Genomic DNA, 14,256 nt, shown 5'->3' with positions numbered 1-14,256 from the left:
CACTGAACAATTAACTTTGCAAAGTGTGTGTGTGATCCATGCACACTGGAAATGTGGATAGGTACAGAATGCTAGTGATATCTGTGGTTATAACCTCGATGATTTTTAAGTTTGCAAGAATAATTATAATTGATCATTATTCCTCAAAGAGACATTCTGATTAAACCTGACAATATCTTTGAATTAAGCAAAATGGAATGATAAAGATCCTCATCTTTCGCTCTGCAGCAGCAAAAACATAACTCACTCAAGGAGGCCTGTCCCTTTAAAATACTGATTGACTCAATTCATCCTGCTAGGGCGCTCGGTTTGTTAACTGGCTCTGTACCCCCAGTTAGAGGATGAGTCACACATTTGTTTCACCAGATCTTTTGACCCCCATGTTCAGGGATTGAGAAGGAGAGATTGCATCTTCCCTGGGCTTGTTGATAGTTGCATTCAATTGGGTTACAGCTTCAATCTGTCAGAAGGAACAGATGAGGAGGGAGCATCTGATGGCGTTGAACAGCCTGCGCCAGCGCCCTCCCTTTCCTCTCTCTGCCCCTCCCTCTTGCTGTGACGGTGCCCAAGGATCGCAAACCGCGGGGGTGTGCAGGCAGAGCGGGGTTGGGAGGGTAATGCTGCGGCTGAGACAGTCACTGACCAACTCCTGACGCTTGAGATAAGGAAGGAACTGGTGGAGAGGTAGTGATAAGGCTGGGACACCCGGCTGCATCGGGAGTGCTGGCGTCCAGAGCAAGGGGAACGTGGTGGGAAGGGGGAAAAAAGATACATCTGGCAACATTTTGTAACCAATCCATTGTTGCATTGATGGTTACAGCTGATTCCCGGGTCACCCAGTGACAGAAGCAGGGGCGAGCTGAGTTGGGGTTGAAGGGGCAGGACACGGCGTCAGAACCGTGGGCAGGACGAGGAGAAAACGACTGCAAACAGTGAAAGGTTGGAGACGTGGGGAGAAACAGTGCGTTAGCACCGCCAATCCATCATGGGGCACCCGCCGCTAGAATTCAGCGACTGCTCCCTCGACAGCCCGGATTTCAGGGAGCGCCTGAAATCTTACGAGCAGGAGCTGGAGAGGACGAATAAATTCATCAAGGAAGTAATCAAAGACGGGAACTCGCTCATCAATGCCATCAGAAGTGAGTATTTTACGACAGACCGCCTTTAAGGCAGGACGGGTAGCCTTGGAACTAATTTTATTTTCCGAGACAGAGTGGGAGGGGACAAACCTTTCCGGATCAAGCAGTAGTACAGTAAAATTGGATTTCTTTCTCGCATTTATTTTTCAGAGGTGCACTGATGTGTTGTGTAGGCACGGCACAGCTGAAATCTGCTCGGCCAGATTCGTGCCCCTTTGCTGTATCCGCCGCTCTAAGGTTCAAGGGAGTTTGTCTGAATCTCGTTTTGTGTCTGAGAGTGGGGTAGAATCGTCTTTACAGGGCGTCTTGCCAAGATGATACCAACCCTGTAAATGTTGTCTGTGTTCGATGGTGTCCCTGTCGCTGCAAGGCATTTATAGGTGCCAACAGTAATTGAGATGGAGCAGGAACCCTGATGTTGCTGAGGAGTTGTACAGTAAATTCTTGTCACATCGCAGTGTGAATGGACGCGTGGGTTGTAATTTGTATGTTAGTTGACAATCCATGACCAATTTTTCACTTGCTCAATGACCTCTTTGCTGTTTGTCAATAACAACGTGTTTGCATGGCAACTTTTTCCTGTGGTAAAGTTCCCCAGTTAGGAAGGGAACTCCCGGGCTTTGAGCGAATGGGGTGGGATGTGGGAGATGCAAAATTGAAATTTATTGGAATTCTTGAAGGACTGGTGTAGGATATGGTGGTGGATGCAGAGAGGTGATTGATGCCGTGGAAGACTTTAAACACTGGCATGATATTTTAACATTTGAAATCGCATACAATATATATATTAAATTGTGAATTAATCAGGGAAATAAGTTTTTCAGTTCTATTTTGATACTCCAGTTAGAAATCTTAGACTCTTTCAAAAATCAGGAGGTGGGAGGATGAATTGCTGTGGGTGCTGTGTACATGGAATATTTCATTTGGCCAATGTCCTTAGTTAAATCATAAACCACGCGTCCAGCTTTACGAGAAATACTGACACATGCTTTAACATAAAGCCATCCTTGTTACAGAGGTATTTTAAACAGCACTGACGAAGATGCATTTGTTTTGTGGATATTCTTCACACTGCATTTCATATTCAAAATAGAAATAGTAATTCATGCCACCCTTTGAGCTTCTCCTCCTTTGGAATAAGCCCATGGCTAATACTTCACCTGAAACAAAAACACAAAATATTGGAAACACTCAGTAATTTTTTGAGCTCTTTTGCCGTAGATGCTGTCTGGCCTGTTGGATGTTGCTATCATTTTCTGTTTTTTGAATTTGCAGTATCTACACTTCTTTTGGTTTTGTTTTCCTGTCTAATTTGCACATCCCTTAATCTATATTGGTCTTGAATATTTGTAATGACTGGGCATCCATAGCCCTCTGGGAGAAAAAATTTCTTTTTATTTCCTGTAGTGCTTTTTAAGCAGAAATAAATAACAGTGGTAGGTGATTCACATTTCAATAGGACTTTTGCAATTCTGCTCTTGGTATTGAATTTCTGCTTGAATCTGTCCCTGGCATCTTTTGTTTACACCTCTTGTATCTGCATTATTACCTTGGATTTGGATTTGGTGCTAAGAGGTGGGGTTACCACAAGTTGCTAGTTATCTTGTGGCCAGCAGGATTATTACCTAGCACGTTTTGTTAAGTTGTATTGTGTTGCCCACTGTTCTGCTTGAAAGGAGTTTGCGCCGCCTGTCTGTAAAGGTTCAAGTTCATTTGTTGCTGCAGTTATGGAAGATGGAAGTTTTTAATCTCCTGTGCCAAGCACTTCAATTCATTATATTGCCGGTTCTTGAGTAAAATGGCAAATGTTTGAAATACACAGGTCAGGTTGCATCTGTGGAGAGGGAAAAAATTAATCTTTCTGACTTCTTTTCATTTGACCTAGGAAAATGAAACAAGAAATGATAAGAACTCATTTGTTTAGTCTGCTCTATAGTGAAGAAACCAAACATTTTGCAGCCTGACCAAAGTGTTCTACAAGGATGTCCCTGAGCTTCAGTTGCCTGTCACTTGAATTCTCCAAATTGCTCTTGCTTTTGCCTTGTATGCTGTTCCAACTAAGCATGAGGTAAGCTTCATCTTTTTTGATGAAGCACATTTATAACCTTCATGACTTGCAATGAATTCAGCAAAAATCTCAGATGACCAAGCTTTCTAATGTGTTTCAAAATGAGCCAGTTCTTTTGAAAGGTTGGCAGTCCATAGCATTAACTGTATCTCTTTCTGCAAATGCTCACTATTTGCTTTTTCTTTCAGATTTCCAGGTTGTAAGTATCTCAATTCCAGTATTTTATTTTCTCTGCCTCTTTTTTCATCAGTCTCTTTCTATGTGCATCTGTTCAAGACAAATCATTTGTGCTAGGCAAACCTTCACCACCTCTCAGCTAGGTCAAAGAGTCTTCCCTTAATCTCTACTCGTCTTGGAATATCCCAACCTATCTAACTTTGTTGTGTAACCTTTTGCTGGTTCAGGTTTGTGCTTCAACATCTGTTCTTAACATCTGGATATAGGACAAGGAACTTTTTAAAACAGTCTCCTTCCCATTGTCATCCCGGATTTCTCTTCTTTACCTTTTGATTCTGCTTTATCCAGTTGATCTGCTTTGATCATGTCTGGACCTTGTCCACTTCTGAGTCTTTCTCATTGAGTAGTAATGGGTTTGTTCAGCTGAAAACATTGAGGTTTTCCACATTGGATTGGTGTAGTTTGTGACTCACTCTCAAGTATTTCAAGTCATTGAATTGTTCCAATACTAACAGCATTCTTGTAAGATTATCCTAATCTCCTGACTAACATTGAAGTAGACAATACACAGTTGCTTCCTTACTTGCAGATGAGAATTTATGGTTCAAGAATAGTTGTTTTCCAATGCAGCAAGGCAAAAATTCTTCAAAATGGACATTATTTTTAACTGCTTCTCTCTCTCTCGGGGAGAAATAAAATCCAGATGTTGCAAAGGATTTGCATGAGCAGAGTGACTTCTTAATGTAAGACTGAAAGGCTTGCATTTGTAAGTTCCTGGGAGTGAACGTCACCAACAGCCTGTCCTGGTCAAATCATGTAGAAGTCACAGCCAAGGAAGCTCACCAGTGCCTCTTCTTCCTCAGGAGGCTAAAGAAATTTGGTTTGTCCCCTTTGACTCTCACCGACTTTTACCGATGCACCATAGAAAGCATGCTATCTGGATGTATCACGGCTTGGTACGGCAACTGCTCTGCCCAGGACCACAAGAAGCTGCAGAGAGTTGTGGACACAGCCCAGCACATTACGGACACCAGCCTCCCCTCCTTGGACTCTGTCTTTACCTCTCGCTGTCTTGGTGAAGCAGCCAGCATAATCAAAGACCCCACCCACCCGGGATATTCTCTCTTCTCTTCTCTTCCATCGGGTAGAAGATACAGGAGCCTGAGGGCACGTACCACCAGACTTAAGGGCTACCCCACTGTGATAAGACTATTGAACGGTTCCCTTATACAATGAGATGGACTATGACCTCACGAACTACCTTGTTGTGACATTGCACCTTATTGCACTGCACTTTCTCTGTAGCTGTGACACTTTACTCTGTACCTGTTATTGTTTTTACCTGTATTACATCAATGCACTCTGTACTGACTCAATGTAACTGCACTGTGTAATGAATTGACCTGTACGATTGGTTTGTAAGACAAGCTTTTCGCTGTACCTTGGTACAAGTGACAATAATAAACCAATACCAATTCCTGTCCCCTACAGCCAGTGGAGTGCTTTCTGAGGTGGAGTTACTGTTGCATTGGAGAAAACATTACAACCAGTTTGTACAGATGATGGTGTGGTAATGATCAGAAAATCAGTTTTTAGTAACATTGACAAAGGGTTAAATATGAGCAAGTTGGGTGGGGTTGGTGGAGCTCCCCTGCTCTTCTTTAAAATAGTTCTATGGGGTCTTTTATGTTCATCCAAGAATAGATTTAGCTGCTGTTTAATATCTCATCTGAAAGTTGGCAACTCCAGCAGAGCAGCAGTCCCTCAATACTGCACCAGTGTGTTGGGGTAAATCTTCGTGCTTGAGTCTCAGTTGGAACGTTGTGATTCAAAAGTTGAGATTGCAATCAGCTGACCTATGAGAATAAACAGAAATAATTTTTCACATATTATCACAATGAACACACAACCAAGGAAGAAATTAAGGAATAGGAGTGGGCTATGTGGCCCTTTCAACTTGTTTGATCATACACAATGATTGTGATCAATCCTGTCCTTTCACCACTTTCTGACCCAATACCTTATCCCTTGATTCTGAGTGTCTTTAAAACAAAATTCTATTAATTTCAGCCTAGAATATACACAATAACTGAGTGTTCACAGCCCTCTAGGGTAGAGTGTTGCAAAGGTTTACAACCTTGTAAGAAGAAATTTCTCCTCATCCCAGTGCTAACTGGCTGACTTTTTATCCTGAATCAATGCTTCCAATTTCTCTACTCTTCATTGTGGGGAAACAGCCTCTCAGTAACAATCACTCCTTCCTTTCAGAATCTGGTTACTTTTGTTGGCTCATCTCTAATTCTGAATTCCAGTGAATGAATGCCCATCTTGGTCATTCCATTTCCCCAACCTGTTATTCCTCCATCATGTTGTATGGCAATATCATTGTGCCAAGTGAGATGGATTTAGGACCAACTGAGCACCTGACACTGGGCCATTGGCAGTATAATTGAGTATCACCTCGATCTAATCTCTTAGTCGAGCATATCACTCCATATCTATAATCCATGGGACTAACCCAAGTTCAATGAAATGTCTGGCAGGAGCCAAACCTAAAAATGTGGCATCCACTCTGTGAAACCTCAATGCAACATAGTTAACCAGTGGAAGCAGAATGTAACAGACTGCATTAAATGATCCTACAACTGGTGGATTAAATCAAAGACCTGCTATGTCAAGTCATGGGTGGTAGTGAATTAATAAACAGTTAACAAGGGAAGATTACTCTAAAGGCATCTCCTATCCTTAGTGATGTTGGAACCCAACAAGTCTGAGCGAGAGGCAAGGATGAAGTCTTTGCAACAATGTTTAGGCAGAATTACCGTATGGATGATCTGTCCTCCCTCCTGTGGTTCTCATCATTGCAGTTTTTAGTCTATTCAATTTATTCCATATGATAACAAGAAACCAATGAGAGTCAACCAGATGCAGCAAAGACCATGGGGCCAGGCAACATGCCAGCTGTAGAACTGAATTAGCTCCAGAACTGGAGATTCCTCTGCTGTACCTGTACCTATAATCTAACAATATGGAACATTATCCACCAAAAGGACAAATCCAAAGCAGCTAATAACTGTTCAGTTGCCTTCAAAATAATGGAAGGTGGCTTCAGCAGTGCTGCCGAGCAATAATCTGCTCGCTGTTCAGTTTGAGTTCTGGCTACTTAGAAACTACTTGGCAGTGCTGACAACTACTTTGTTCCAGACCTCATTGCAGTTTTGGAATTAACAATGAATATGTTTGACATTAGGGCAATATTTGGCTGTGTGTGGTATCAAGGAGCCTTTGTGAAATTGGTGCCAACAAGAATTTAGGAGAAAACTCTCCACTGGCTGGAATTGCAGAAAGGAAGATGGTTGTGATTGTTGGAAATAATTTGTCTCAAGCCCTGGAATATTGATGCCAGAGTTTCTTGGGGCACTGCCTTAGGCCCAACCATCTTCAATCACTAGTGACCTTCCTTCCATCGTAAGGTCAAGAGTGAGGTGATTGTTGTTGATTTGTTCAATGTTCAGTGCTGCTTACAACTGCTCAGAAAATGAAGTGGTGCAAAACAACCATGGATAAGTGCCAAGTAATATCTGTACCACACAAGTGCCTTGGAATGACCACCTCCAACAGGAGAGCATCTAACTGATTACCCTTCCAATGCCATCAACATCACTGTGTTTTCACCACACCAACTCTTCCTCTTTTTTTTTTCCCATTAATACCCTTGGAGATATTATTGACCAAATAACTCAACTGGATCAGCCACACAGATATCCTAGGCAAGTGGCTCCAATCTGGACATCTCAGCCTTTCGACCATCTGCATGGCATGCTTCAGGAATGTGATGGAACATTCTCCACTTGCCTGGATGAATGTAGATCCAACAACTCTCGATGCTTGACGTCATCCAGGTTGAAGCCTGCTTGATAACCACCTGATCATTCACATCCTCTGTTATTGGTGTGTTGTGGCTGCAGTATGTGTACAGTCTACAAAATTCAATGACATTACTCAGCAGAACTTCCTAAACCCATAACTTCTGTCTCTTTGAAAAGGGAAGTGGGTGCATGGGAATGCCAACTCCTACAAGAACTCCCATGTTGTACATTATCCTGACCAGAAGTAAATTGCCTTGTTTTTGTTTTCACTGAGTCTCAAAAATGGAATTCCCCACTCAACAGCAATGGGAGTCCCCTTGTATCAGACAGACTGCAGTGTTTAAAGTGGCAGTCCACTATTACCTTAAGCTCATATAATGCTACTCGGGGGGAGAAAGAGTTCAAAGAAGAATCTTCAAATTTTGATGCTCTGTTTTGATGTATCCCTGTTAAATAAATAGGTTCACTAAGTGGTTAACACAGTAGGTAACATAATCAGTTCCTTGGGGTTATATTCTTAATTTTATTTGCAGTATCTGCAAATGTTCAGGAACCGTCAGCAGGTTGGGCAGTATTTGTAGAGAGAGAAACTGTTAAGGTCTCGGGTTAATGACCTTTCTAACTTGTCCCCAATATAATGTAATCAAATATGTTTTAAGTTGCAGAAAATTTGAATGGAGGAAATAAAGGCAATGTGTGTGATAGGCTAGAGAGATTTGAATGACACGTGGTGATAGATAGAGGATGAAGGTTTGTTCAATGTGGAAGTTAAACAAGGGTGATAAAATGGGGAAGTGTGGTGGGTGAGGGAGGAAGACTTCTGGGGCCTCTCCCTATTCAAGAAAGAAATGAAGGGCCTTCAGCCCATCCTGGTGTGGGATGTAGGTATGCAGGGATTAGATGTCCATGGTGGAAATAAGCCAGTTATGATAAGGAAACAAAATGGTGAGGGTATTGGAGGTGTAATGGATTTAAGTGGGAAGACACGGGTAGAAGGCAGAGAGAATAGGATCAAGTTAGGAAGAAGTATCTGTAGGACAAGGACAGTGTGACATGCTGGGTTTATCAGGATATTACAATATCTTTCCAGTATCTGTGGTGTGTAAATGCATTGTCTGGTGTGGTGTTGACCACACAGATGGGAAATGTCCCTGATGTCAGATGTGGAAGTGGCAGGATGTTGCTGTTGACATTAACATGTCTGGGGTTAGTGAGGGAATCAAATAAGCCACAGCTCCCACTCCTGATTCTGATCCAGTGTTACTTGTTGAAAGTGGGGTTAAAAAAAAATGAACACGGAGAATGTAGCTGGTGTCACAGTCAGTGATGCACGTCACATAAACAGGATGCCATCTAATCCTCTGGCCCTTCTTTCTCTTCATAAAGTATTTGGAAAAATACTTTTTTCCACAAAGACAATGCCCCTTTAATAGGAGTTGACAAGCTGGTGACCTGTGAGCATGCCTGAAACCTCCCACAGAAGCTCTCTACAAAGATGGTCTGTCCCAGTGATTAGAGGCACAATTAACCTAGAAGAGATGGGAGTGGGCTGAGATAAAGGCAGACAGACTTCCACATTCTTAGCACTTGTTTCTGAAGCCCATGGCAACTACTGTATCAGACAGTCCATTATATCAGCGGTCATGTGAACTGAAGTATAGTGTGGAGGGAAGTTTACTTCCCAACAAAACATTGAGTTATCTTGAGCTTGTAATGGAGGAACTTTGCTCTAATCTTTGTAAAGTTCTGAGGTTGAATAATAAGAACTACTAGAGGCTGGGACTCATTCACCACTCACTCAAAGCTCACCTCTTTGATTATGTAACTTCATTAAAAGTTACCAGGCCACAAACTCACTTTGAGTCAGCATGCTAATGGCACATATGGATTGGTGATGGGTGTACCAGTCTATATTAACCCTTTAAGTGAGTAAATGAACTTAATTGCCCTTGTCCCTGAATTGTGTTTTCCTTTACCACCCACCTGCTTATCTAGTGAATGCTGTTTTGTTTCTGCCTCAAGTGCTCACCCTTTCTGTATCAACCACTGATGTTGGTGTTTAGATCCCAGGCTCAAGTCTCTGCTCCCTGTTCCAAGTATCTTGCATTTAATCCCATTTGTCAATCTGTTCTCTATTTATTCTCCCTTTTGTTTTAAAACCCCTCCACGGTTTAAACCTCCTTGTCTGTGCAATCTCCTTCAGATCCTTATCCCTCCTGAGATTTTTGACATGTCTCATGAGGTAACCCTTCAATCACTTCTGACTGAGTTTACAGTACTCAAAGCCCCAAGGTTTGGATACATCAACCTCTTCCTCTCACATTCCTCCTCTTTAGAATGCCTTCTCTCACTGCTTCATTCTGACTCTAATTAAATTGGTTTATCAGCTTTGATATGATTTGACATTTGCTTGTATTCATAATGGGCTAAATACTCTCGCTATTAATTGTTTTATGCAGAGAATTTCTGCTTTCATTTATTCTGTTTTGGGCTAGCATGTACAGTAAATAATCTGAAAACTGGGCAAATGACAAAGATGCCATTTGCAAGATTCTAGTGGTTAATTACCTGGAAAATTTGTAACAGGAAAAAAATTGGTTTTCTGGGTATGTGTGATACTGATTTCTTGTACACCTGAGTGACTGCAAGTCATTTAATGATAAACCATTTGATGCTAGACTGAAATTGCTTAAAGTGTAGGAGGAGGTGAGGAAGTAAAATTGGAAAATTGGTTTATTATTGTCGCATACTGAGGTACAGTGAAAAACTTATCTTGCATACTGTTCAGACAGATCAATTCATTGAGGCTTTATAAGGCATTGGTCAGACCACATTTGGAGTATTGAGAGCAGTTTTAGGCCCCACATCTAAGGAAGGATGTGCTGGCATTGGAGGGGTCAGAGGAGGTTTACAAGAATGATCCCAGGAATGAAAGGGTTAATGTATGAGGAGCGTTTGATGGCTCTGGGCCTGTACTTGCTGGAGTTTAGAAGGATGAGGGGGGAATCTCATTGAAACCTACCAGATATTCTCTGCACTCTCTTTACATTCACAACTGTGTGGCTAGGCACAGCTCAAATGCTATTTGACACCACTGTTGCCGATGACACCACTGTTGTTGGCAGAATCTCAGATGGTGATGAGGAGGTGTACAGGAGTGAGATAGATCGGCTGGTTGAGTGGTGTCGCAACAACAACCTCACACTCAACGTCAGCAAGGTTGTGAACTTCAGGAAGGGGAAGTCGGGAGAACACACACCAGTCCTCATTGAGGGGTCAGCAGTGGAAAAGGTGAGCAGCTTCAAGTTCCTGGGTGTCAACATCTCTGAGGATCTATCTTGGGCCCAACACATTGATGCAATCATGAAGAAGGCACACCAGTGGCTCTACTTCACTAGGAATTTGAGGAGGTTTGGTACATCACCAAAGACTCTTGCAAATTTCTACGGATGTATGGTGGAGAGCATTCTGACTGGTTGGATCACTGCCTGGTAGGGAAGCTCCAATGTGCAGGATTGAAAGAGGCTGCAGAGGGTTGTAGACTCAGCCAGCTCCATCACGGGAACAACCCTTCCTGCCATCGAGGACATCTTCAAGAGGCGGTGCCTCAAGAAGGCAGTATCCATCATTAAGGACCCTTACCACCGGGGACATGCCCTCTTCACGTTACTACCATCAGGGAGGAGGTACAGGAGCCTGAAGACCCACACTCCACATTTCAGGAACAGCTTCTTCCCTTCCACCATCAGATTTCTGAACGGTCTATGAACCCATGAACACTACCTCGCTATTCCCCTTTTGCACTATTTATTTATTTTTGTAAGTGACGGTAATTTTTATGTCTTTGTCTTGCACTGTACTGCTGCCACAAAGCAAGAAATTTCATGACAGTGATAATAAACTTGATTCTGATTCTGAAAGGCCTGGATAGAGTGGACGTGGAGAGGATGTTTCCAGTAGTTGGAGAGCCTATGAACAGAGGGCACAGCCTCAGAATAGAAGGATGTACCTTTAGAATAGGGATGAGGAGGAATTTCTTTAGCCAGAGGGCGGTGAATGTGTGGAATTCATTGCCACAGACAGCTATGGAGGCCAAGTCATTGGGTATATTTAAAGCAGAGGTTGATAGGTTCTTGATTAGTAAGGGTGTCAAAGGTTATGAGGAGAATGGGGTTGAGAGGGAAAAATAAATCAGCCATGATCGAATGGTGGAGCAGACTGGTGATGGGCTGAATGGCCTAATTCTGCTCCTATGTCCTATGGTCTTATTACAACAGTGCATTGAGGTAGAACAAAGTAAAACAATAAGAGTGCAGAATAGTGTTACAGTTACAGAGAAAGTGCAGTGCAGGCAGACAATAAGGTGTAAGGTCATAATGAGTTAAATTGTGAGGTCAAAAGTCCATTTTAACAGATTAGGGAACCATTCAATAGTCTTATAACAGCGGGATAGAAGCTGTCCTTGAGTCTGGTGGTATGTGCTTTTGGGCTTCTGAATCTTCTGCCTGATGGGAGGGGGGAGGAGAGAGAATGTCTGGGGTGGGTGGGGTCTTTGATTATGCTGGCTGGTTTAATGAGGCAGCGAGAAGAGTAGACAGAGTCTATGGAGGGGAGGCTGGTTTCCGTGATGTGCTGAGCTGTGTCCACAACTCTCTGAAGCTTTTTGCGGTCACTGGCAGAGCAGTTGCCATACCAAGCCATGATGCATCCGGATTGGATGCTTTCTGTGGTGGATTGATAAAATTTGGTGAGGGTCAAAGTATTCACCTTTTTTTCCCAGAACTATATTTGGGATTTAATGATACACCAGCATAATTGTTGGACTTATTTCTGATCTCCACAATCTGGCAGGTATGTTGAATTCCATTTTGTGTATTCCACAGTGAGATTTGAATTGTTAGGAACAGACATGTAGATTTGTAACTACCACAGCAATGAGTATCCAGTTAAGTGCTTTTACTGATCCTGGTCATGATTGTTAGTGCAATGGAGTCATTGAGTGAAACTGCTGTTAGAGAAAAAAATCTAAGTTTTCTTGTTTTGCCAGAATTAAATTGAGTGCGATATCAGATGGTGAAACCAAGGCACTAATTACCCACATTCTTTTAGAGGCTGTGGTAGTTTTCTAACCACAGGGAGATGTAACAGTGAGTGAGCTTCTCTTGCAACTCCATTGCATGAAGAGGACCTTTAGCAGGTCAGGCCTTGGGACCTGACTTTCAATCCAGAGAGGTGGTGCTTGGCCTGCTAAGGGGAGGGAGAGATGACAAACAAAAGGCTGGAGGAACTCAGCAGGTGGAGGGAGATGGACAGACAATGCTTTGGGTTGAGACCCTTCATTTGGTCCAGATGAAGGGTTTTGCCATGAAATATTGGTCCACTTCCCTCCACAGATGCTGCCTGACCTGCTGAGTTCCTGCAACAGATTGTTGCCCCAGATTCCAGCATCTGCAGCCTCTTGGCTCTCCAAGGGCAGGGAGAGGATGTGTCAGCTGCCGCTGCATGGCTGCTTCATTCCAAAGAGAAAATGCAATAAGCCCAGCTTAAAACACTTTGATTTGTAAGAGAAAACAAAACACAGTACAGCTGAAGTTGATGAAGCGGTTTCTTCCTGGGAACTAGAAAGGATGTTGGAGTCCTTCGGCTCTTTGTTTTACCCTGCAGTTTGCGTGGGAGTCCATGGAATAAGTTAACAAGATTCATCGTACTTTCAGGAAAAGATTGGCTGCTTTGTTAAATCAAACGTCCTGTTAATTTTGCTAAGCTAGTCAGTTACCACAGTTATATATTCAAATTTCCAGACAATTTTTTTTAAATGCAGCAGATGGGCAAGTCTAGATCTTAATTGTAAGGTTGATTTGCAGGACACTGCCCAGACAAATGAGATCACAGTTTAACAACTTAATTAAGTTGATTAGTTTAGAGTCAGCAAGTCTCAGGTTTCTTAGAAGCTGCAAGATTCTTGCCTTGGGTGATTCCCTGTAGTTAAATCACATGTAGTACTAACAATAATTGCTTGATTGTGATCCAGTGGTTTTTTTTAAATATTATGTCTGTGTGTGGATGAAATCTGGCTGGATTCCTTTGTGACTACATGCTTGTGCACAACTACCTGATATTTGCAGAAGTGTAGAGGATGCAGAGATCCAATCCCAGCTCCTGCCAAGGTGGTATTGTGGTTTGAAGCAATCTCCTCATCTGTGCTTTTAATGTAGTCCTATGCAAGAATGAAATTATGAAATGCAGGTTTATGCTGTCTGTCAACTCATTGGAAAGGAAAAAAAAAGAAAATGATCCACTCTAACAAAACTGCAAATGGCTACGTCTATTCAAGATTAAGAAATACACCAACCTTTCAAACCATTAAAATTCCTCTTCAATCTCTTTTTGTTTCTCTGTTGTCTGAATAATGGATTGTGCACGTGGATGTTCTGAGCATTACATGAGTTCTTGCACTCCTGATGCTAATCTTGGCATTGACATTTTGCAATCTGTTGATGAAAGATGTGAAGGAAGTGACACCAGCAAGTGACAGAGAGGGAAGCTGGGAGCCAACCTTTTAGAAGCCCAACACCTGACTTTAAGCTGATTAAGTCCAACTGTGCTCAGTGATGGAGAAAGTTGGTGGCGAGGCCACAGATGGTTCTTAAAGTCATGAGATTGTGGTTGTTTAACTGTTATAAGGCTGAGTTGTTGCCTGTATGATGTGATAATTTGTTGCAGGACATGGCAAGCTAGGAGGGTGGTTGTTCATTACTATGGAGCTAGAAAGAAAACCCGGAAATATGGTGAAAGAAAGCTTTGGGCTTTAAACACTCAACAAGGACAGGATGGCTTCATCCTGGGGCAACCAGCATGGACATAGCAGATATGCATTTAACCTTCTTATTTTAAAATTTGATGCATGGAATTTACAGGCCAAGCCTGGGTAACGTATACGTGTCTGTTTTTAAAAAAAACAAACCCGAAACCATAAATTGATTTTGCCCGCAAGTCTGAGAAT

The 14,256-nt window shown here is 42.4% G+C and overlaps 1 protein-coding gene across 1 annotated transcript in view; it reads left to right on the top strand.

Annotated features, from left to right (window-relative positions):
* The first annotated feature begins 611 nt into the window (after nt 1-611).
* Nucleotides 612-14,256, top strand: part of ophn1 (oligophrenin 1) — a 204,890-nt gene continuing 191,245 nt past the window's right edge. Inside the window, 1 exon segment of the mRNA XM_052022352.1 lies at nt 612-1,139. Within this exon segment, the coding sequence (XP_051878312.1) occupies nt 986-1,139 (154 nt within the window). The 5' untranslated portion in view covers nt 612-985.

The sequence above is a fragment of the Pristis pectinata genome, chromosome 8, assembly GCF_009764475.1.
Source record: "Pristis pectinata isolate sPriPec2 chromosome 8, sPriPec2.1.pri, whole genome shotgun sequence".
NCBI lineage: Eukaryota > Metazoa > Chordata > Chondrichthyes > Rhinopristiformes > Pristidae > Pristis > Pristis pectinata.
The sequence above is the reverse complement of the archived record's forward strand: the minus strand, read 5'-3'. Positions and strand labels throughout refer to the sequence as shown.